Genomic DNA, 27,471 nt, shown 5'->3' with positions numbered 1-27,471 from the left:
ATTTTAATCACAAATAATAAATTTTAGTGAAAAGTAATTTCTTGCTGAATTCTTTTATCTGTGGTACTACGGCTCTGGATATGAAAAGAAGTAAGCTTTGTCAAAATAATATTAAACCTTATATTTAACACTGTTTTGTTAATATTTATAGTGACAGAATCCAGTTTTTATTGTCCTAAAGGCGATTCTACGTATCGCCGCGCGCGCCGTTTGTTTTTCTTTACGTTTATGTTTACAAAAACGTGAATTTGGCAATGAGAATGGAAGGTAATTCAACAAATGGTATTATTTTCTGTATTGTCCGTTACCTAATTCGAGCCACATACGCGATATGGCGCTATCAACAATCTATGAATGGCAATTTATTGTTTCAATTATTTAATTTATCACACAGTGGGCGGTCACGTGACAAAATCAAAGATTTACTCATTAGTGACCGACCAACGATTCGGTTTCGATTTCGGCCAAAAATTGGCCGAAACCTGCGGTCAGTATGACTGTGCGGATTACGTTCGGCTGTACTAGGGTGATTCCTATGGCTCGTGACTCGGCCGCGTGGCCTGTGATCTGCGACCTCCAGTCTGTGAGTGTTGTAAGTTGTCACATTGTCAGTCATACGAAAAAGCGCCATAAAGACACAAATTCACTCGTTAAATTAAGTCAGACCTCGGAAATACAAGTTCTTCAGAACAGAGCTCTGAGAAACATTCTTGGACTGAAATGGGATTCCCATGTCAATGATACTTACCGACAGACAAAATACTTCCTTTCAAGGTGATGCCACTGCTTGACATAACCAATACTATTTTGAACATCATAAACTTTTTTGCTCTTACAAATTTTAAATACACATTTGGTCATGATATTCACAACTACAATACGCGTTACTCGGGGAATCTTCATGTGTCGAAGATTCGCTCAACGAAGTTTGACAGAAGGTCTCTGGAAAATATGGTCCATTCCGAATTTAATAAATTTAAAGAAATCCCAAAAATTCGCTATTAAAAAGTATTAATTAAATCTTTTTGATAATGATAGTTATTATTGTAATTTATATAGATGGTGTAAAGTATTGTGTTTTATGTTTGTCATATTATGTTTTATTACTATTTCAGATGTATGATATTGTGTATTGTCACAAAAATGTTTTCTTTATATGTTCGGTCCCAAATGAGTTTTTTTTATAACTCCTGGGAGTATAATATGTCCTATTGGTATTTTTGTTTTATTAATAAAATATATTTATATACATATTATACAGTTTACTTAATTAAGTCAGGTTTAACACTAAAAACGCCTAATTTTGGGCGTTTTGAAGTGACTTATAACTTATTTAAATAAGTTATGGTTTTGGCTGAAAATATTGTATTGTCGGTCACTATTACTCATGCCAAGAATTATTTCTTAGATGACAGTAGGGAAATATCACATAATACAAATACCAATAAATATATGAAATGGATTTAAAATAATAAATTGTATTTCCAAAATCAATCCACAAATATAAAAAAGAAATTCAATAAAAATACGTTACAAGAAAAACGAAATGAGTTTGGCCTTGGTTGTTGTGACGTCAAGATTCGTGATAATGTTCCAAACAAATTTCAATGGCCAGGAACAAATAAACATGAATCTTGACGTATTACGGGCGTGGCGAATGAAATGTCCGTTTGTACGGGAATTCAAAATTACAAATTTAAAAATATTTTTTCTGCTACTAAGAACTAGCAAAAAATTATTTTTTATAGTGGACAGTATTTCATAGACCTTAATTACATTAAAAATAAATAAAAAAAACGTTTCATTTCCCTATTATTATATTCTGGTATATTCCTAGATGGATGCTTGACGACATTATATTTCAAAATATCAACTCTCGTTTAAATATTATTTTCAGTTATTAATTTAACAATTATACAGCCAAATATTGCCGTTCTATCCGTACCGAGATAAATCAAACGTGCAAGAAAATGAATTAACATTTCTTATTTTTTTCTTAAGAAATACAATAAACATAAGTCACCTTTGTAGCGTACGTGTTTTTAAAGCTTTTTCGCATGTGTTTCACAAATAAGTAAATACGCTTAAAAAACAAACAGTGAAGTATTATGTAGAATCGTCTTGCAAATGTTCTGTCACTTGGAAGTATAATGTATGTACCAATATTGGCATAACATTTCGTAAGCTGTCTTTACATTCCTTCCCTTTCTCTTTACTGTTCTTATCTGATGACAGTTAACATGACAGTTTAAACTGATATATTCCATCGCGAGCACCATACATCATACGAAGCATCCAACCATCAAACCAAAAACACATAAGGTTTTTAAAATGATAATTATCGGTGATTTTTTATTAAACAAGATTGAGTAAGTATTGCGAGTAACATGAGCTTTTTGTTTGTATGCAAAAAAAGGTGAGTTTGCTCCATTAATTTGATTTATTTGAACCTGTAACCTATAGGTTTTATATTTTTAATGTGTATTCAATGTAAGTTTTTGTATGTTTTGTTCGTTTTAAAATCTTTGTACAGCCGCTGCGCCATTATTGTATTCTTGTATGTTTTCAATCAGACGCGTCGGCCAGTTGCACTAAAAAAAATTTGTTTAATAAAATTTAAAAATTTACACGCATTTTTTAAGAGGAACAAAACGTATTGCAAAAAAAGTAACGCATTTTTTGTAATTTTTTTCAGAAACGCGAAAATTATGCTTTAAAATATTTTTTTAAAAATAAATGTTTATAAATATTTGTATATAACAACTCACCGACTTTGTTATGTCTACCGGTTTTAAGACACACTTGTCTCTATGACAGGACACTAATTACAGTAACATGCCAATCCCACTACACACCTTCACCATAGTAGTAGCACAAAAATAACACCAACGAGGTGGTAAGGCACAAGCAACGAGTATTAGAAGCTGACACCAACGTGCACAGTGGCCTTATTCTATAACTAATTCGTTTCGTAAATTCATTCGGATCGTATAAGAGGGAACGAGACAGAAATACGATTTTGATTGCGTTAGGGTGAGATGTATATATGACGAACGAACGAACTTACAAAACGAAATTGTGACAGAATAGGCCTCCTGACTATAATAAAACTGAACTTTTTGTGGTGTAAGGTGCAATAGGCACCAAGTCGTGATCTATCGTGGCCTAATTTTGTTTGAACTTTTGTATGTATTTTTTTTTATTTGTTTATTTTTCGATACATATATTATTTACATAGAAATATAATAACACAAATAAACTTTAGAAAAATACATCTTATAATTAAGCTATAACATGAGTTCGAAAAAATGCCCACAGTGACTTTAGCGTCTGAGCGTGGGCCATTCCTTTTTTAATTATTAAAAAGTTTATAGCATATATATATATGGTATGACATGACCATGAAAAGAAAATAAAAGAATAACCAAATTAACCATATGCTGATAATACGAAAATATGATTTATTTGGAGTAGGCATTTATTTTTAGTTTCAATAATTTTTTGGTTTTTTTTAAAGAATGTGTGGAGTGTTGCGATGTCCTGGGTCCGTATTAGAATGGGAAGTTAACATCTGCCTTCAATTTTATCTACGAAGCAAAATTAAGGTTCTAATATGAAAAAAATAATATGTATTATACAATCTGTTTTTCTTAAAATGTTCAATTACAGATTACCGACGAAGATACTTTACTTTATACTGATTATAGATTTTACTTTATACCTTCTCGATATGTACCAATGAAGATAGCGTTTGTAATTGCGGCCCTGGTGTTTTAATATAAAGCTCTGTTACTGTACGCACATAAACATTATTCTCTACCTTCCATAACTCATTTCACAAATACGAGAGTTACTAGATATTCCACCCGGATGCTGAAAAAACAATTAAAAATTAATACAACCTTCGGTCAAAAAGGATTGGCCTACTGCTCGGTTAAAGTGTACAATCTACTTATATTGTCCATAAGTACAATAAGTAAGTACTCACAATATAAAATTGCTACTAAGAAATGGATGGTGGAGGTGGGTTGCGCACGGATCGATGAGTGGATCAAGTCAAATATGTAAAAATTTATGTCTTGTTTATGAAATTTGGTCTACAAGTCTATATGAATTTGATATGTTTTTTATCATTATTTTAGTTTATATTGCTTATTATGTTTAAGGTGATAATTAAGTTAGTTGGAATTATCACTTTTTATTTTCTTATTATGTTATATTCTTATATTTAATAACTAATTTAAGGCATGTTTCACTTATTGTAAAATGTTTCCTTCGGCTCGGGACACCCTAGTGAGGGAACATTATTCTGTATAAAAAAAAACAAACATTGCTAAAGTATAAATAAATAAAATATGTTTTTGTACTTATTTACAAATGATTTTAAGAAGTTTTAGCTTTTTTAAGTTATCTATTTCTAGTTATATCTGTTTTACGGTTTTGTTTATCCTATATCTTTGACTTACTAAGCTTGAGCAGTGGCATCCGATGTAAATACTGTTTGTAAAAAAACTACTAAAACCTTACAAAAAAAACTTTATGACTGACAATTACTTCAACAGAGATGGAAAACCTCTTTGGAATAGTAGTAAGCGATTATGCAAACCGGCCAAGGACAAATAAGAAGCCTCTTAAAAGCCTAAACTTCATTGTATTGATTGATTTGGTGTTTATTTTGTATAACTTATAATATTAGAAATCAAACACTGATTTGAGTCTACTGAACACTTTATTTTATTTTTACAAATATAAAAACAAAAATTTCGTGACAGTTGTTTCGCCTTGTTAGGGCATTTTCAAACGAATGTGAAGATTAGATGGATTGAATGTCTTTATAAAGTTATATAATTCAAGGTATTCAATTCAATTCAATAAATGATGTTCAAAACTCATTTATTCATCATAGCTTTTAACAACATTTTACGTCGACCTTGTCAGGAATCAAGCCCGCGACCTCTAGCATGGTAGAAAAATACACTAACCACTAACAACACTACGACGCCGACTTTTCCCCTCATTTTTTTCCTCATCATTTTTTTTTCAGCATTTTTATCTGGGAGTACGATTAGCCATCGAGTCTAAAACACTCATCCAGGATTCAGATAAAATTATACACACAAAACTATGTTTTTAATCCGCTTGGACCATAACGGGCAGAACAACGTAAGCGACATTTTTGAAAAATTGCGTTTTTTTTAGGAAAATTGTTCCTTATTGCCCCCTGCGCAAGTGTCAAAAATATCATAGCTCTTTAAAATTCACCTGCCACATTTGAGGTTATTTATTTTATTTATTAAAAGAAAACAACAGCCATTATAACAATATTTACAAATAAACCAAAATTATAGGCCAATTAGAGTTTTTATGTATTACTTCGCAACATTTCACTCTTTAAAAAAAAATACGTTGACATATTATTTTTAAGCTAAGCAAAACAACGTAACCGACGACAATGTAGCAGTGGCGAGCCGTGATTTATTTTATAGGTAATCGATTAAAAATGTTCATTAATTTGTACTACATATAAGTACTTTCATAACATGTACGTAATGTAATTATAAATTACTACTTTTTCTATGGTTCTGTGAAAATCAACTCAAACAACAATTATTACTAACCATGCGATATACGTAGCTTTATTCTACACTATTTTAATAGAATACTAAACTCATACAAAAGTTTATTAACACATACCACAATGACATTCAGCAGATATTTTCATTATGATCTGTCATTGACAGTACTGTCAATACTTGAGCACTGGTTGATTTCTTTTAAAATGAATAATGCCTAAAACGGCCACTGCGAACGCCACCTGTCCTATGTGATACAAAATATGTCAACGGTATCCCATCAAAGAAAAATAGTCCTTCGGAAAAAATGTTCGAAATCCTAATTTCCAAATAGAGAATCTTCTAAAAATATTTGTAATCTGCAAGTTTGTTTTAGTACTAAAAAAGCCGACTTGGGTTAAAGACGAAAAATACAGTGTACTTTTTTGTATGGAAGAATAAGCTGAGGTAATCGGCTAGTTTTATCGTTCAGTGAGAATGGACTGGGCGCTGGCGCTCGGCGCACTTCATAGATATTTTTTTGTAGAAAGATATAAACGGTGATTTATAATAAATAACAATTACTTTGACGATTCGCCCCTGCAATGTAGGTGGTTACGCTAGCTCGCACCACTGTCAGAGTTATAGGCAAAACAGCGTTATCGCCATTATCTTAAAAGTGGAAGGTATTTAAACAATTTGGCTGTTATTTCAGTATTGGCAGTAACCAGCCATTATAAATCCTACTTACCGAATTATTAAACAAAATATGCATGGATCAAAAATACAAAAAAACCTCCCGGACAATTCACTATTTATCGCTTACGTTGTTCTGCCGGTTATGGCTCGATATCATTATAATAAAGTTTTATTAAAAATTTTAACATGACTACGACATCACGACCAAAAAACACCAATTATTATGATAGCAACCTTAAATATCAATTTAAAAAATATATATTTCACGGTATTTAATTTGAGGTCTATCTATTATCTACCGTAAAAGAAAGTAAAGATATTTTCAAGTGTCATACCTGTCCTGCAGATATACTATATACGATATACCAGCGGTATTCTGTTTGAACATAACATAAACGGTAGACGAAAAACTGGTCGAGTTTGCAATAAGAGTGACATTTGACGGAATATTAATTAACACATCACATTCATTAATCATATATTAATATTAATAAACTGCTGATCGTAATTAAAATACAAATTAATTTTTTACTAAACTGAATCCAGTTATGGAGTTTCTGATACTTTCAATGGGTTTTTTTGCTTGTTGTTTGGTGATTGGGAATATTGGAAAAATTTCCGCAATATTTTCATCACCAACACACACTCTCACCAATATCAACAACTAAGCAACTGTTTTATTATTTAACATATTACAACAAACATGAAGACCATTTTACAGAAGGGTATATAGAAGTCTAGGCTTATGGCCTGTCATTGACTGGTTTAAGTGGCCACTTTACACACTTTGTAACATTCACCGTTCTACTTATATTTGAACATCTGTATTATTATTATTACTATTGCTAACAGCTATTAAGCTGATGCGTGTATATGTGTGCATCTAGGCGGTTTTTGAACACATTAACTGAACTAGCATCAATCAATTTCTAGGGAAGGCCATTCCATTTCTCCACAACTCGGTTTGCCAGGAAGTTCTTCCTGGGGTTGGATGAGAAGGAGGTAGTGTTGAGTTTCAATGAATGACCTATGAGATGGCGGTTTTCATTCATAGTGAACAATTAATTCAACTTCAGTACATTATATTGCTCAGTTAAGATCAAGTCACCGCGCTGCCTGCGCTCCCAGTGAACTTAACCCGAGCTCCCTTAAGCGGTCCTCGAATGATTTATTTCTTGGAGAAACTACCATTTTAGTTGGTCTTCTCTGGACTTTCTCCAACAACTCCATGTATTTTTTTTAAAATAGGGACTCTAGATTTGGTACCTATTTTCCTCTCACTTTTCCATCTGTTGACGTTTTTAAAGTTAAAGAGCTGAAACCTTTATTGTTACGGATTGAATTATTTCACCTACATAATAGACAACGGCTAAAAATATTTTTAAATTTTTATACTTCTTCTTTTACCAAGTGGATTCATCAATAATATTGTGCGTTTGTCAACCTGGTCCAAGAAGAAATATGAAAATTGAAAAAGGTTTTCAGGCGTTGCCTAGTATGTAGGTGAAATAGTTAATTCGGATAAATATCACCGCAACAATAAAGGTTTCAGTTCTTTGACTTCAAAAACGTCAACAGATAGAAGAGTGGAAGGAATACATATGTTTAAATATATACAGAATTGTAAATGTTACGTAGTCTGTAAAGGGGCCACTTGAAGCAGACAATGCAGAAGATGCCTAGACTTCTATATTCCCTTCTGTAAAATGTTATTCGTGTCTGCTGTAATACGTTAATATTTACAACTCCCTTGGGGGTAGACTCCAGTCTTTTATTGTTTGGTACAAATTTATATCTTTTTCCCTTTTCACATATTTGTCGAAACACATAAACAGACGAAACCCGTAATTGGCTAATTTAACCGATTTGGTATAATATATGTTTGAAACTGTAAATTTCTTCATCAAAAATAAATAAATAATTAGTAGGAAATTATTTAGGAATTAATTTTTGTAATACAATAACTTTGTTAAACGTGTCACTATTATTTTATTAAAAAAACTCAACTATAGTTTCAGGAGAGCACTACTTCCATCGATAGGTGATACCAAACTAATATTATCAGTCAGAATAGACTGTTTTACCTCCCGGCTTTCAAAAACAACCTGGGGCCTTATGCTGGACTTGTTCGTCTTTAGAATCGTATGCGACTTCCGTAATTCGAAGAGTGACACCATTCTTTAACCACCCATACGAATGCAGTCGGTTGAAAACCGATCGACTTTATCTCGAGTGCCCCAAAGCATTCTACATTAACAATCGAATGCGACATGTCGCCGTCAAACTTCCTTCTTGTAAAACGCTCGGCATTCATGTTTGAATGACGAGTAGGTATTTTTGTTGTATTTTAATTTAAAATTTACAACACTGGTCAACGCTTTGATGATGGCGGATCAACAAATATGTAACAAATATAACTACTTATTTTTAATCCATTATCAAATAAAGTTTCACTAGAAAAATGATTTTAAAATGGTTTTATCGCTCGTAAATGTCATAATATGTAGATATATATTATAAAATATGTTTTTAAAATCCGTTAAATGAATATGAAATATTTCTAATAACATGTAAATGTGTGTTATGTCAAAGGCAAATAATTATTATAAATTTTGCAGGGCCTCAGTAAAATATTTTTTTTTTTTTTTTTTCATAATATTCCACATTTCATAAACAAAATATTCAACGGAAGAAGTCGGACAAGAAACAATAAAAGTTTACGTGTGACAGGGGAGCCATCGATAAATACGGATTTGTTAGTGTTGCCACTTTCTCATTCATCTTTGTAATTAAATTGTCGGAGGGCTTTCAAGAATAGCATTATGACAAAGTAATCGAGATGCTGAATGGACTATTGTCGAGTGGGTGACAAAATGACACCTCTTTCCAGCATAAGGCTCCTGCCTCTGGTTATGCCGATTGGAAGAGTAGCCAGGCAACTGAACATCACTTTGGAGATAGACACCTTTCACATCAGTGAAACTATGTTTAAGAGGCAAATACTCTTGCTATTGGAGAGTATTATACCTTAATAACGTCAAACCATTGCTCAGGTTTCCTGGTTTGATATATTGTTCCAATATAACGCCAAAATATTTTGTGATTTGTCATGTTATTTTGGTAAAATATATTCATTTTAATTTGAATTATACATACATGCATAATATTGTTCACTGTGTAATCATAGAATCTATTTACTTATTTATTTATTCATTCGAAATTACAAAATTAAATATTTATGAACTTATTAAGGCTTTTTAGGCTATGCTCGTGTCAAGTTACTATAAATAACAATAAAAATACATAGTAAAATTAAATAGATCAAATTATTATAACATAGAATAACAATCTATAAAAAAAGGTTAATGTAATAAATAATCAAATTCCAAAGAATACAATGCAAAAAAGATAATCAGAAATAATTTTTGAAATATAAATTCTACAAATTAAGAATCACACATAATCAAATATACAAAATGGTGGTATCATTAAAATCAACAAAATAATAGTAAAATATAGTAGTTTAAAAAAAAAACAAAATAATATTATCATTTAAATCACCAGAAAAAGAATATATACATAAAAGCATAATTGAAATGATAATTGAGATATGTATTCTAGAAACTCACTCAATACTATCTATACAGAACACAAACAAATAAATCAGCGGTAGAAACTAGTTCTGGATTGGTGGTAGGTTATTCCAATCATCCAAGAGGCTAACGTATACAACCGTGGTTAAAAATATATAAACGTTCAATCTGTAACACTAATGATAAAGCTTTATATTTTATAATAATTTATCAATTAAAACCTCACAACAATATGACTGCTACGATACTCATTATCATTACTGTCCTCGATACTTTCCTGTGTTTCTTAATTTTTAAATTTTGCACACACTCAGACAACAATACCAAATTTTTTTTACAAAATCTGTCTTGCACAATTTGTTGGGGTAAAATTTACCACGCTTCGGTGTCAAAACATCCATTGTTTCCAAGTATTCCAATGTTCAAAGTGAAATAACATTGTCTATTCAAGATGGTGACTGAATGGGAGTAGCGGAAGTCATCAAGGGTAAATAAATCAATTTAAACTACAATAATTCTTACTTCGCCAGATCTTAGAACGGAAACAGAAAATGAAATTTAGGTTTCTGACATTATAATATTGTTAATTGAATCGGCATTTACTTCGTAATACTTCATTATAAATTAATATATTACAACAGAGATGAAGAACATTTAAGATAAGGTAATATAGAAGTCTAGGCATCTACAAGGCTTATGACCTGTCAATGGCTGGTTTAAGTGGCCACTTTACACACTGTGTAACATTCACCACTCTGCCCATATTTGAACGTCTATATTCCTTAAATTCTTTCATCTGTTGATGTTTGTGAAGTTAACCCGCATAAATAAAGGTTTCAGCTCTTTGATCTGAAAGAATTGAAGGAATATAGATGTCAAAATATGGGCAGAATGGTGAATGTTACACAGTGTGTAAAGTGGCCACTTAAACCAGCGATTGACAGGTCATAAGCCCTGTAGATGCCTAGACTTCTATATTACCTTATCTTAAATGTTCTTCATCTCTGTTGTAATATGTTAATATAAACAGCCCCCCAGGGAGTTGAATCCAGTCCTTGTCTACAAAAATTTGGACAAACTCAAAATATTGTTCATTATAAATGATTATGAAAATAAAACTTTGTTATTAGTGTTATAATTCCTTTATTATTTTACAAGAACACTACTACAGTTTCGGGAGAGCACTCCTCCCATCGACGGTGATATAAAACTTATATGGTAAACGCAGAATATTGTTCATAATGTCATAGAATTTAAACAAATTAATCAGTGAAACTTGGAGCAGGGGGTTTTTTTCCACTTATCTAAGGTGTTAGCATATAAATGGATAGTTATCTAAAGTACAGATATGAAAACATGATCAATGAGGGAAAGGACGTTAAATAGAATTTATTCCTTAAAAGTTAGCATAGGTAAGTGGAAGTTACAATAATAAGGTCTAAGATTTAATACGTGGGAAGACATCGCTCGGCTAAGAGAGTGTAAACTCAACTCTGTGGATTTCGATCTTTTGTTGGCTAGGCTTAAAACACTAAATATGACACAACCGGTTATAAAATGGTTCGGATCGTATTTACGAGCTAGACAACAGTGCATCAAAACACCAGATCATCAATCGGAATGGGTTGATATTGCCGCTGGAGTACCTCAAGGTGGAGTTTTATCACCATTACTATTTTCCCTGTTTATTAATCCAATTGCAGATTGTCTCAATTGTTCATGTCATCTCTATGCAGATGATTTACAATTATATCTTCATTGCAGACCTGAAAACACCAGCGAAGCAATAGAATCGATGTCTAATACACTAAATTGCGTGTCAACATGGACAAAAGAGTATGGTTTACTAAAAAACCTGTCCACACAGCTGTCATTCTAATCATGTTACATTTTAAAGACTATAGTTATATGATTGACATAGTCTAATATAATATTTACAACATTTACATTTATACTTATTTCTAAAATTATTTATCATCATTGCACATTTAATGTCCTATATTATAATACTTAAACTGTTTTTTTATGTACACTTACATTAAGTTAGGTATATTCACTACTTGTAATATATCTAATAGTTGAATATATTATATTATATTTCAATAATCTGTCTCTATGTATTTATCCAAAAAGTGATAATTTGTGTAAAAAATTAATTATGAAATTAATTTAATAACTTATTTGTTACACAATGTGTACACTAAAAACAAAAATATCTTCAAACTTAAAATAACAAGAAAAAACAAAAAAAGCCTTGCCTGTTTGCAGTAAGACTGCGATAATATTATTATCAAAAAATATCAAAAAATAAAATAAAATATCATAAAAGGCAGTCGACTTTTTTAAGGTATACGAGTAAGTAAATGATTTTTTGTAGAGGTTGTTTATCATTAATAAACAAACTCGTTCTTATTTATATGTTTTTTTTACTTCTTATGCACATCATGCAAATTTTATAACTGTCCATCTAATTTTACCACCTCATATTACTTATATTACTTTTACCACCTAGTATTAATTATAATGTTTTTATATCATGTTTATTTTTTTTATTCACTCCATTCTGAAAATTGTATAATCGTAAGTTTGATGAACCAATTGTTCATTTCTATTATTTACTGTGGGACATGTATATAAAAGTGGGCCGATGATGTATGAAGATTTTTCATTTTTTTAGACATCAAAATAAAAGGGGTCAAAAAAGTTGCATTTTGGATCACACTGAACGTAATAATGATTTTAAAATATATGCCATACTTTTGGCCCTCAACCGAGGTTTGAAGTTTATAACTGTCTGAATATTTTGTTAATTATCTATATTTAAAAAAATATTCTTTGTTAGTAAAGATATAACTTAATCAGATTACAAATTTGAACACGTTTTAAAACTACCGAAATGCACAAAATTTACACTTCGCGAAACTAATTCCGTTGAGCGCCTGGCTAATATTGTCGAAAACAATGGCTCATTAAAACAATGCTACCCATTTATTACAAAACAAAGTGCAACTCACGCCCTTAGATGCTTATTTCATAAGGTTTGATACACATTATAAAGTTTAATTGGACTGATTTTCTTACTTAAATACGAAATGACAGCCAAGCTCTGGTTAAGGGCCAAAAGTAGTATCAAATAATGATGTAATAACTTATATTTACATGTAAAAGTTATTAATTTAAAAAATACTTGATACACTTCCACTTATTTGTTTTGACCAATTAGCGCTTTCAGTATTTTTATTTATTATTAAGTATTTTTTAAATTAATAACTTATATGTAAATATAAATTTTAGACCCTTATGTATATAGACTTGTTTTACAATTTATATGAAAATATTTTTTATGTTCTGTATTCATTTAATTTAAAATTTGTTGCTATTAAAATTAAAATAAAATAGTACAAAGATTAATTATTAAAGTAATTCTAAAGAAACCCTCAAGATTCAATACGGAAAGTCTATTTAAAATATTTAAGGTTCATACAGTAGACACTCTTTATAAAATAAATTCTATTATACAAATATATAAAAAAGCGAAAATAAAATAATTTGAGATGAATATGTCACTCAGGTACCAACAAATATTGAAATTTCTAAATTCCACACAAGTCATGGTCAAAATAGCTTTGTCTTAAAAGGTGTTAAAAATTATTATAATCTTCCCAATGAATTAAAAACGATTAAAAATAATATATCAATAAATCAATTTTAAGTAAATCTAAAGAAATTTTTTGATCGCGTGTAAAAACTAAATTAAATTTTAATTAGTATGAATGTATTATTGTTTTATGTTTTTTCTTTATATTTCCTATGTTTTTTTTTTCATGTACTTGTATTTAAAATTATATAAACTCTTATAATAAACAATAAACAACTACAACAGTGTAAGTCACTCTCCAAGCCGAGTTAGTCTCTTTTTTGGAGAGTTATAGTGATAACATTTACTAGATGTGTAAAAGTAGATATGTATAGAATTTAAAAAAAACATGTACCTTTTATGAAATTTATAATTAAAAAAAATATATATTTTAAAATATTTTTTTTCTCTTCGTTTTCCTGTTGATGTATTATTATTTTAAATGTGCAAAATATGTTTTTTTTCCTCTTACTTTATTTACTAGTGATTGTGCATGACATATTTTTTATGATAATTGTTCTAATTTACATTAAATAAAAAATATTAAAAATGTAATAATGGGATATCATTTTTGCAACCTTTTGGATTATTGCGTCTAGAATTAAAAAAATAAACACATCTAATTAGATTACTCTTACTTAACTAGACGATATTTTTTTTTCCCATCAAATGAATTGCATTATGGGTTGATATTACACATTTATAAACATGATATTATTACACGTGATAATTTTGGACCAAATCTTCTCACGCCTATACTTACAAAGTTCATTGTGTTGGTTAATCATGTTTTGAAATACCTAATAATTGTTTAATCGATTACAAATACACAATTATTTTGGATGTTTAATATCGTTTTACTTTTACACGCGAAGATTGTTAATTTTTAAAAATTTATATTATAACTAACAATATTTTGAGTTTGTCCATATTTTCGTTTGCAAAAACTGAATTCGACCCGCTTGAGAGTCAGTCGTTTGCTGATTTAAGTGGCCATTTTACACACTGTGTAACTCTCACCAGTCTGTCTATGTTTGATCATCTATACTCCTTCAATCCTTCAGTCTGTTGGTGTTTGAGAAAGCGCTGAAACCTTTATTGATGTGGGTAATATTCTGACTGAATTATTTCACCTACATACTAGGCAACGCCTGAAAATATTAGGTGAATAGAATTAACTTAATAAAAAATGTAAAGTTTATTTTTGAAGCACTAACTTTGTGGTTATTCATTATAATAAAAAAAGTAAAACAACTTTGTTTTAAACCATCATTTTTTTTAGTGGTTAAAAACAAAGTGGTTTTATTTATTTTATTATAACAAAAAATGATTTAATTTTCGGGCTCAGGGCCGGCTCGTAATACAGTGGGAAGTTAACATTTATATACAAAGTAAAAATAAGTTTTCTGTAAGATTAATAGAATATGTATTCAATTTATTTTCTAAAAATGTTCAATTACAGGTAACCGTAGAAAATATTTTAAATTGCCAAAAAATATATCGCGCAAAATTTTCATACCAAATTTTGATTCATAAATATCGATTTTATTTTATACCGTCTCGATATGTACCGATGAAGATAGCGTTTGTAATCGCAGCCCTGGCCTAAGTACTAAATGGAGATGGATCACTCTAGTTATCAAAAGATAATTGAATTTATATAATAACTTTTACTTTCATGCATAGCCTTATTTATCGGTAGGTACTTATAAAATCGTGATTAAATAATTTGCACCTAAACGCAGATTGTATCAAATGATCAGAAATCAATTTGAATAATCCAAATCTGAAAATATTATCACCGTCAGCAGATTTTTTGAACACATAAATGATTTATTTACCATAGTATACGGTCAAAGCACCAGTAAATGATATAATAAGAATTGCTACATGTGTCCAGTCAAAAAACTTTTAACACTAGAAACTATTACAAAAGCAGTAGGTGGACACATCTTTTGGTAAGAAACAGATCTATCAGTTTTGAACTGTGAGTTGTCAAAAGGTAATAGTGCGTCTCTCCGTTATCGTTCTGAGATTTATGATAAGGAAAGGTGTGGTAAGTGTTTTATTTGATGCTATTTCTTATGCAATTCTTTGAATGTCTCCATATTCTAATGTGTTAGGGTGTTTTATAATGTTATGATGTAAATAAATCAGAGTATTATTTTTACTGGGGAAGCAGTGGTCATTCACTGGTGATTCTGCTATTTTTTTAGAGTAATATAATTATGAGTGTAATACTCGTATTTCAATAAAAAAGTAAAAGTACATGACCAAATGTTCGTAGACAAAAGACTGGATTTCACCGCCTCGGGAGTCATTAAGATTAACAAATTACAACAGGGATGGAGAATACCTTAAATAAGGGAATATGGCAAACTCAAATATTAATGAAACCAACTGGTCCAAGAAGTTTAAAAATTGGATTTTTTTTTTCAGGCGTTGCCTAGTATGTGAAAAAATTCAATCAGATGAATCTTTTCACAACAGTAAAGGTTTCAGCTCTTTAACTTCAAAATCAACAAATGGAAGAATTGAAGAAATATGGATGTTCAAACATAGGCAAAATGGAGAATGTTATACAGTGTGTAAAGTGGCTGCTTAAACCAGCTAAAGACAGGTCATAAGCCCTGTAAATGCCTAGACTTCCATATTCCCTTATTTAAGGTATTCTCCATCCCTGTTGTAATTTGTTAATCTTAATGACTCCCGAGTGGGTGAAATCCAGTCCTTTGTCTACAAACATTTGGACAAACTCAAATATTGTAGTGTTTTTATTGTTTTCTTTTATTTTGTACGCTTAAATAATGAAATTCATACCTTTAATGTGGATTTCATTACAAGCTGAACCTTAAACGGTCATTTATTGGTGCTTTGACCCTATACACATAAAATTGTAATCTATACTTCTATTCTATACTTATATAATAAATGCAAAAGTGTGTTTGTTTGTGTGTCTTACACGTCTCAGCGGAGCGTCCGATCATTTGGATTTTTTGCAAAGGGATAGCCGGATAGATGGAAAATTACAATGATCTACTTATTTTTTATTCAAAAAATTAAAAAGCACACTAAAAAAGTAATTAAACAAAGTAACAGAATTATTATTTTTAAATCAGTCGGCGGTAAGGTGGAATTAATTAATTCAAAATCATTTTTTAATTAATTCTTTAAATGTCTGTAATTTAATTACTTTATCTGCGGTTCGTTTAGTTTGCTATTCGTTTTGGTTTCGTCGTATGATTTTGGATTTGTGAACAGAATTACGATGATCCGCCACCATAGACTATTCTTAGTGGTGGGGGTCAGTGCTATGCAAGCTCCTGACGTCACTGCGACCTGTGAAGATCTATTGTGACACCACAGACTGACGAATCGTCGTATTTCTTTCAAAGTGATAGTTGGAAGACCAACCTTCTTTCAATGAGGAACTTCATCCCTTCAGGAAATTGGATACAAAAATGTTTTCTTGCGCGCGGTAAAAAATAGAGCATTAAATTGTATGGTCAAATTTCTTAAAAAAGTACAAAAAAAGTTATAATAAATATTTTTATAAAAACACACTACTTTAAATGACGTTACTGGTTCATATGAACCATCTAATGATATGAGAGCTTTGAAGGTTATTCGGTTTGGTCACCGTAAACGAATTAATCGGAAGAACTGTCATAGAACAACCTTTGACGACACACGCGGAGTTATTTCAGAAATACAAAACTTAAAAAAATCATAGCGCTGATAATACGATACATAAAAATAAAAACATTTAACATAGTTTTATATTCTATCAACAAATAAAAAAAATATAAAAAAAGATACTGAACTTCCTTATTCTGATAAAATATATCATTACACTATTTTGTGTCGATAAATTATTAAAATTGCGTAAGTAAATTATTGGAGTAAATGCGATCCATAAACATACCTGATACTTGTACTTGTTTCCTTTCAATGTCTCCGCTATCTCACATGGATGGTCGGAGATGTACTGGAACCGTCCACTCTTGTGGCACCCGTAAGGAGAGTGATCTCTGCAGTAACATTCTGTATCTTCTTCTCTGACCTTCAGCGTTGCTTTTCTGCAACTCTTGGGTTCCTTCACAGCGTACCCGTACTGCGGGACATCCACGGGGTATTCTATCTCCTCCACTACGCTCTCTGTTATCGTCGGCAGGTTGTTGTTAGGAGAAACATTGGCCAGAGGAATCCGTACCTTGTACCCCTGAGCTGTAAACGTTTCAGTGCCGGAATTAGCCAATGAATTGTTTGTCGTGTACTCAAAATCTTGATTGAATTTCGTATCGTTTTTCAATGTGTACGAGCCAGAGCCTTCTGACGTTGGCTTCAGACACTTTAAATCTATGTTGGAGCATCTATCTTGATTTGCGATACTGGTATACGAAGGAACTGCTGGCGATTTATCTGCTCTAGATTTGGGTGATGAGTAAGTATAGCGGTTGCTTTTTGGAGAACCGTTCCCATTATTCAATGTTTGTGAAGTAAACTGAGTACCCACAGAGGTCTGCTTGTAGTAAATGTTCTGTTTCGCCTTTGAACCGTGATTAGGAGGTCCACTGCCGTGATTGGTATACGAATTATTTGGGTTCTTCAAATAAGGTTCGTTCGCCTTTTTGTCCGATTGAATTTTATAATTTCTGCTAACCATTTTGAATAATTTAAAACACTCTATCACTTTTACGAGGGCACAGTAAAATTTCTTTGCTGTTCATCTTTAACTTAAATAAAAAATACACGAAATCGTGAGATTTCAAAACTAATGTTTATTCCCAGTGCAGTGCAAGCAGCTTGAAGTTGTAATGAGTTATTATAAAATATTTGCCTGGTTGTAAAATTTTCTCGGTGAAATAAATTGCCGTCGATTTGATTGTTTTCAAACCGAGACAAACAAGTACGCAAATATCCGACCTACAATGGCATTAAAATATTTCATAAGAAAGCATTGTGTGGGTGTCCGTTACAAATAATTTGCAAAACGGTCAATTTCCTAAAGGCAGTTACACCACACGCACAGATAATATTACTGATCTGGATTACTCGAAACGGAATCAGGGGGCATTGTTTATTTTCCGTGTTCCCGCGCTTTTTGCGACGTTTCGGCGGGAACTTTCTCACGTCCCAAACACCACAATGGTCGCCATGGTGACTACTTGCGACACCCATATGCAACTGTTATTGTTGCCTGACTATCTGTTCCCATGGCTGCTGCCGGCTGCCGGCGAGAGTGAAGACATTCAACACCTACTTGCTTGAAACCGAAAGTAGCGAATACTGGATACTTCGTATTATGACACCCGTTGAGGGACAGGCTTATGAAACTAGGAGATTTTGCGATCGAAAGACATTTAAAAATCTGCGTGTTTCCATATTGCTACTTGTTAATTAATTTATAATTGTATTGAGATGATTAGGTGGGTCTGGAACCCATTAAAAATAATAAACAAAGAGACGAAATTACGTCATTGCGCAACAGATATTCATTTCGTAGATGCCATTATTGTTTTGATAGTGTCTCACAAAAATTGAATATAACATTTCACTTTTTTCTGTTCTATGACTTAATTGCTTCTCTTTGTGGAGTATTCTAGCTTTTGGAATGTTGGATATGAAAGAACAAAGAACTAATCGATGATTTTTATGGCAAATAGATATAAAATCTAAAAGTATACCATCTTACTTCCGTATGCGGAGACAAACTTTAAGGTGAGGAAAGTACATTCTATTGTCTTCACCTTCGGGTTATTCTCCGCATTTGAGATTAGAATGTACTTTCCTCACCTTAAGTTTTGTCTCTGCATACGGGTATTAGTCATTGAGGTATATAATTAGAGTAAACATGAGCGTCCGAAATATTTTCCCTCAAGCTGCGGCCAATTGGCATATTTTCATTTCCATTTTCAATTATTTATTCAGATATTTAGAACATTACAGAAAAAAGACCCAATTCATTCTAAATACAATAATAGATCACAAATTACAGTAGATAGTTATGTTATTAAAATAATATAACAAAATGTAAAATTAAAAGTTAGAAAGTGCTTTCCTAAGGGAAGGCCCACTGTCGTGATATATGTCGACATCCGAGGCGATGCGATTAAGTAGCAAAATTGCTCTACCAACCGGCATAACCATTGGCAGGTTGGTTCTGCATCGTGGTAGGAAAACAATCGATGCTGTCTTTGTCGAAGATAGTTATCAGGTACGAACAGACCTACATCCATTAGAATTTCTGAGTTATGTATGCGACCACCGATCACCTGGAAAAAGTGAACACCCAAATTAACGCCCCTCCTCCTCCATAATGACTGATAGCCTAGCATCCCCAGTAAAAAGTCGGTTGGGAAGAGCCAAGGATAATATCCACACTCTTTTAGGTACAGATAGCCCAGAAATTTTGTCTGCACTCTCTCCACCATCAAAGAGTATCGAGCCTCATGTGGCGACATAATAATGGAACTAAACTCCAAACAACTTCTTACCAAGGAATTATACAATGTCCTCATAATCTGAGTGTTAGAAAAGATCTTGGCATTTCTAAAAACAAAACCAAGCATTTTAAGGGAGTCATCACATAGATTAGCCATATAAAGATTAAAAGATAACTGAGCATCAAACAACACCCCGAGATCTCTGGACGTTGAAGCCCTTTCAAGCCTCACTTCATCCTTGGGATAACGATAGTATATTGTTTTGGATGCTCTTGTGTATGCCATTACAAAACATTTGGAAACATTGAAGAATAATTTGTTTTGTTTGATCCATTGAATTATATTTTGAATGTCACACTGAAGTTTAATACAATCTGAAGAAGTCAGTATTTCACAAAATATGTTTGATAGAACGGACTTCAGTCGGTTGCAAGCGTTCACCGGCTACTTTTCTCCGCGCAATTACTAAAATGCCTATATGTACGCTAAAATGCTGCACAATTAAATTGGAAAAGCGATGGTTTAACCTTTCACAGGTAAGTAATATTTTTATCTTAATTAATAATTGTTCAAAATAGCTTTCATAATGTTAAAAAACGTTTTATTAATATGTTACCAGGTATCTCCTGTCTCTGTCCTGCTCAGTTAGTCATGCGTTTAGTGAAACAATAAACAAAGGTGACACGTATGCGGAAGGGAGCGACACACTGAATAGAACTTGCATTAAACCGATGTAAACAGTCCGTACTTTTTACTGTACTACTTGTTTTACTTGTCAAAGTCAACGTGACAATATTTGCTATCTCCACTGATCAATCCCTGTCCTTTTGGGAGGACTTTTTAGCTCGGATTTGTACAGAGTGTTATCTATATATATTATATCTCAATGATCTTAGTAAGTCTTTATGGTGATAAAACTGATATTAGTAATTTTTTAATGTTTTATTGAACACAATAAATCTCTCTAGTAAAAAAGGAATCTACTAAAACATATTCATTTACGTGATGGGATCTTCATAAATGACAATATGCATTTTTTGTAAAGAATACTTATATCTGCAACGTAAGAATTCGACTACTGTTATCCTATTACAATTCCCCTATTTTTCAGCGTTCGGAATATTATATTGAAACTCTCAGATATTAATTTATTATGAAAACCATGCATCATTATTGAAATAAATAGTGTTTTTTTTTATAATCGTAAATATCAAACCTAATATCGTGAAAAACCGTGGTCACAAATTAAACAGTAAATATATATGTATACACGAAATGTTATATTCATGAATATGTCACAATAAACAAAAATGTTGAAACGGAAAATTATGATAACATAGGAAAATCAATAACAAGAAAAGTTTTTTAAAATGTCATATTACAGGCACGGAACGGAACATACTCAAAAAATCATCCCATTCCGCGTAGTACCAAAGTGTTGTGTGTTTAAAAAATTAGTTAATATATTATTTTCCTTCACACACTAAGACTAATCAAACCTTCGAAATAAATAATGTTAGGAATAAATTTTACGCATTACTCAAATCGTTATACTGATCATTTTTTTATCGGCACCCAGTGGTGCATAGGGAGCTGAATTGATACTCCATTGCAGCGTATCTTAATCATTTTTATTTATATCCCTACAGAGATGAGGTAGAATTTTTCAAATTCAGGATTATGGATATTCGAGCGTTTACAGGGCTTATGACCTGTCATTGTTAAAAATGTTACCTGGTGTGGATATTTGCTAATAAGCGGAATGGGGAATGTTGTAGTACTTAAAGTGGCCACTTAACCCAGCCAATGACAGGTCATAAGCCCTGTAAACGCTCGAATATCCATAATCCTGAATTTGAACAATTCTACCTCATCTCTGTAGGGATATAAATAAAAATATATACCTACTCCTCCTTGGGAGAAAATCCAGATTTGTGTGTGTACAAGTACACGTACTAAAAATAATGTTATCTTGATCATTTTTGTTAAATAAAAGTTGAGGTGATTATTCTTACGCTGCAGGTGCCCGTCGAGGAACTAAGAAATATTGCAGTTTAAAATCATTATATTTAATGTCCACCCTGCCAGAAATCGAACCTAGACCTGCCTGGTAGACGGACGCGCTAAACTCTACACTACGAGGCGGACTAATTTCCACGTGATTTCCTTTTTCTGGGTATTTAACTGGGAGTAGCCATCGAGTCTAACGCACTCGTTCAGGATTCTGGTTCTATTCCACACTCGGAACGTTATTCCTAATCCGCCTAGACACAAAACAATGCTATTTAGATAAAGTTGTTCTTATAGCGCCCAAATTTTTTTTTCTACTTTTTTCCAATTTGCACTGTTTCACAATTTCACCAAAACTTAGCTCTGTGCTAAAAATCACTAATCACCAAAAAGAACTGACAAACTGTAACTCCTAGAAGTGACTAACTGTTTTCAATCACATATCAAGTGTAACGCTTAACAATGAATGGAGAAAAACGTAAAGTAGGTAACACTTAGACAACCACCCAAACACACAACCTCTTGGATTCCAGCAATATGCACCGAAACAAAAGGTCTACGACTAAACAATTATCTTGAAATACCCGGTATGGTTTCGCGAAACTTTTCGATTCGGCTCTTTGCTTTACCGGCAAAAGCTGGCCTCTTTGGTTATTTCAGAACGGAGCTTTTCAGTAACAATTGCGAAAAATTACGTCACGTGAGAACGAGCTGCAGCATTACGTACTCGCAGTTTAAATATAAATACATTTGAACTTCTTTTTACACGAGGGATACGTTCAACACAGTACCGTGTAAAAAAATATACAAACAAAAGAAGAGTTGTTATTGATTGATTTGGTGTTTATTTTGTAGAACTCCATTTTTAAACTTATAATATGAGAAATCAAACACTGATTCGAGTTCACTGAACACTTTATTTTATTTTTACAAATATAAAAACAAAAATTTCGTGACGGTTGTTTCGCCTTGTTAGGGTATTTTCAAACGAATGTGATGATTGGATTGTCTTCATACAGTTATATAATTCAAGGTACTTAAGTAAAAAATATAAATAATCTTATGAACTATAGCATGTACATCAATCATAATTGCGGGGAAAACCAATAGTTAAGGGCAAGGGATAATAATTGTTTTTAAAAATAATTGTAGTTAAGGGCAAAAAAAGAGTTCTTAGCAGATTTCCTTGTATAAAAATCAATTCCAAATTTAAAAAAAAAAAATTGTTTACTATTAACTTTACCTTCATTTTTACATAAATTTAACATTACATCGAAATACTGTAACAATTCATTAAAAAATAGCAATTTTTTTTTCAAAAGTAAATATTATTTCAGTTCTTTTATTTAAGTAAATATTAAAAATTTTGGGGTTTTTGTTTCAACGAGTTGTAAAAAACTCACTATCATATAACTACATATTATACGCCAAGTAAGTAAAAGAGCTTTGTAGGGTATTCCAATAAAGAATAGTGTAATTATTATAATATCACCGTTAAATTAATGTTTGAATTTCTTTTATATTTAATTTTTGGACCATGTTATTTCGAAATCATGTGAAATGAGGTTCCAATATATCAAATTGATTATCCTAATCTACTTGAAAAACTTTCATTTCGACAGTACAAAATCTTCTGTTTTACATAGACAACGCGTCAACAATTTGAAACAATCTACAATACCTAGAATATGCGAGCAATATAACAATTGATTTACGGAGGCAGATATTTTTTGTGACAATGTATGTAAATTTATGTCAAAAACCATAGAAATATTGAGAGAAGCAGATATTTAATTAATTTTATTATTATATACATATTTTTCGTTTCTTATATTTTACATTTGTTATTATATGTTTCGTTTCTTATATTTTACATTTGTTATTATAACACAATTTTAAATTATTGTCTCAAGTGTAAACAATTTTTTTAGTGTGTGCATGGGTGTTCTACACTAATATACAAAGAAATTATCAATATTTCTATACATACTGTTTGTTCACACAATAAAATAAATAAATATGTCACTGCCAAATCGTTTCAACAGCCACTCAATTGGACGGCCAAGCTATTTATTTAATGCCGGCATTTATGTGAGTGATTTTTTACCTAAATTTACATACATTGTCACAAAAAATATCAGCCTCGGTAAATATATTGTTATTTTGGTCGCATATTCTAGGTATTGTAGATTGTTTAAAATAGTTTGTTGACGCGTTTTCTGTGTAAAACAGGAGATTTTGTCTTGTCGGTCTAGATGGCACACGGAATGGAAGTCTTTCAAGTAGGTTGGGAGAATCAATTTTATTATTTATTAATTTAAACAAAAATAACTGGTCTAACATTATTCTTCGATTTTGTGAAGAGTTTATTCCATGGTACTGCATACTTTCAGCATAAAAAAAATATGTTGGACCCTTTCTAGTCTATTAATACTTACATTATAGTAAGGTGACCAATAAGTGAGTACTATAAAATAAACATAAAAATATATATTATTGTTATCAAAAACATTTTTCACTTTGTGGTATGACATTTCACACTTATTTGTTTATAAATTTGTATAAACCATTTAGTTTTTTTAATTACACTTCGACCGGTTTCGAGGTTACTACCTCATCGTCAGGAATTTAACTAACTTATAATTACACGCGTTGCTATTTATATAATAAAATATTGTATGAAAGAGACCTCTTTTTTTCAATTTTCTGTCTACAATACTACAATATTTTATTATATAAATAGCAACGCGTGTAATTATAAGTTAGTTGAATTCCTGACGATGAGGTAGTAACCTCGAAACCGGTCGAAGTGTAATTAAAAAAATTAAGTGGTTTATACAAATTTATAAACAAATAAAAATATTTTTTTTATAAAAAATTTATAAAAAAATAAGTATGTAAATTTAATGTACTACCTTAAATTTCTAAAAGTGTTCTTTAAATATTAAAAAGTGAAGGAATGTTCCCACATCCATAATACTCCCAACACAAAGCACTTTTTTTTTTTTACACATTATCAAAGAATTTTTATTTATATAAACAAAAATGTTCCATCATCGCATTCAAATTTAATTAAAGAAATAGTTAATGACCACAGGATACCGTTTATTTAAGAAATAAGCAAAAAATACTAATTATCGATAATACTTACGAATTTTAATACAGATTTTACGTTTTTTTTTTAATGTGAAATTTCGTCTCTCACATTATTTTTATTACTAATACATATTAAATAAATATTCCAACTATCCAACGAAATGTTGAAGTTGACTTATGTACTCCGGTTGTATCTAAAGGGTAATTTTAATAAAATTTTATTTTATTGTAAAAATTAGTAAAGTGGCGTACGTAAAAAGATCTACATTTTTTTTCTATTTTGACTGTAATTTAATTTCAACTTTTTTTTAGAGTCCCTATTCTCAGTTAATAATTACGGTCTTAAGTACCTTATTCAATTTCCCGTTATGTAAAGATTCCACAAGTAAAGTAAATGTATGAATCTAAATTTGTATAAATTATATATTAATATTTATGTATGATTATCTTTTTTGAATTGCATTCTTTGGAACATTATTATTATTAACTAATGCCTTGTTTTTCTGGATTGTTATTATATTGCATCACATGTCATTATATTTGAATCTAATTAATGTTATTATTTATTTTTATTGTTAATTATTATGGGTTGATACGGGCACAGCCTAAAAAGCCTTAATAAGTTTACTTATATTTAAACATGTGTAATTTAGAATGAAATAAAAAGGCAACTACCATTAGTAAGATCAAACATGTAAATTAATATAACAGTAATATTATTTATTGTTTACATTTTAACTTCGAGGAATAACATTATAAATATTTTAAATATAACAAACTTTGCAATGACAATACTGCAAATCGGTGTGTATCATTTTTCAACAGCGATAAATGTTGACGGTTGCCGTTCATAGATGGCAGTAATAATATCAAACAAAGTGTTACATTTTTACAAACTCATGTTACCTACACTACTAACATGCAACTTTAATCTCGTCCCCATATTATGAAAGTCACAAATAAAGTCCTTATTTATTTATTTATTATCATTACATTACATACACAAAATTATAATTTATGTAAAGTTGCTTTGACTGTTATTTACCCCGTTCTAAGACAGTCAAAAAATATAAAAAAACAGTAATCAATTTATAGAAACAGTTATAAAGATACAGGACAAAGTGAAAAACAAAGTAAAAAATGTAGTCAAAACATAGTCAAATTGAAGTAAAAACATAGTAAAAATGTAGTAAAAAAACGTTGCAAAAAAAATAAATTATAAAAACAAAGTAATAAATGCAATGAAAACTTAGTAAAAAAAACCATGAAAATATATAAATATGTCTATAAAAATATTTTGAAACTCAGTAAAATGCGAAATAAAAACAGAATACATAGTAAGAAACATATTTAAAGTCATAATAAAAAAAATAATGTATGTTGTATGGCAAAAAGCATATTTAAAGAAAGAAAAAAAAAATACTATTATGTCTATCATACAGAAATAATTACCAATTCAACAATTATAATGAAGCGAGAATACAATTTAAGATAGACTCCTTGGATAATACACGACAGATTGCCGACTCAATGTTTTTATTTAGGCTTTTGAATGGCATTATTGACTGCCCTAATTTACTTAATTTGATTTTTTTCCGTGTACCCTTTAAACGCACCCGTCACACCAAAATATTTTATTGCGCCGACGTAGTGTGCAGCAAAAAATTCATGCAAACATAGTATTCGCAACTGATGCTTAACTTGAAAAATACTAAATACAAAATGGAAATCATCGACAGCATGCAGGCATTGTCGTCGTGGGTGAGTAATGATGAGTATACAATATTATTTTATCTTTTTTTTTTTTTAAGCATCTAATTTTTTGTTTTCCAAATTCTGCTCTCGTATAATATAACTTTACTTATGACAAATTATGTATATTGTTAATTATAAGTTTGAAAATTTTTTTTGGCAAATGAAAATTGGATCTCGGATTAAACAATTCTGTGGTGGACATTTGACCGACATTATCTTCAAAACATCAAACATTATTTAACATGATAAAAAAATATTTGTTTTATGTAAAATAAAATTTGTTTTATGTTTTAAGTTTAAAGTTCATTAATTCAATTACTCTTGTTAAATGACCATTAACTTATCTATATTTCCGAGTGCACAATAAAATTTTAGAGAAATGAACATATTGTTTTTTTTTTTACTTTATATTTGTGTTATGATTGTTTTTTCCCCATCAAGCAACATGACGCTGCGACCTCACGAATGCGCGCGGCGAAAGTAGAGCATAGTGGGTGAATTATTGGACACAGTCCTATGTATTCAAATATGATTCTACGCTCCTTCTGGACTATTCTTAATTCTATGATCTTAACATAACAAATTGTAATTATTATACCAATGTCACATGTATTGTTTATTGTTTGTGAACCATAATAAATAAAATAAAGACGGTTTTCAATTTTTTTAATATGTTGATTTTT

General features: G+C 30.8%; 1 protein-coding gene across 1 annotated transcript in view; it reads right to left on the bottom strand.

The window, feature by feature from the left end:
• LOC148285471 (uncharacterized) overlaps positions 1-18,147 on the bottom strand; it is a 74,369-nt gene extending 56,222 nt beyond the window's left edge. The window contains exon 1 of the mRNA XM_088224696.1: positions 17,407-18,147. Within this exon, the coding sequence (XP_088080822.1) occupies positions 17,407-18,147 (741 nt within the window). The remainder of the gene's footprint in view (positions 1-17,406) is intronic.
• Positions 18,148-27,471: the final 9,324 nt, after the last annotated feature.

The sequence above is a fragment of the Micrasema longulum genome, unplaced genomic scaffold, assembly GCF_059751315.1.
Source record: "Micrasema longulum isolate JH-2025_06_02 unplaced genomic scaffold, ASM5975131v1 h1tg000031l, whole genome shotgun sequence".
NCBI classification, from domain to species: domain Eukaryota; kingdom Metazoa; phylum Arthropoda; class Insecta; order Trichoptera; family Brachycentridae; genus Micrasema; species Micrasema longulum.
Note: the sequence above shows the minus strand (reverse complement) of the source record. Positions and strands in the feature narration are given on the sequence as shown.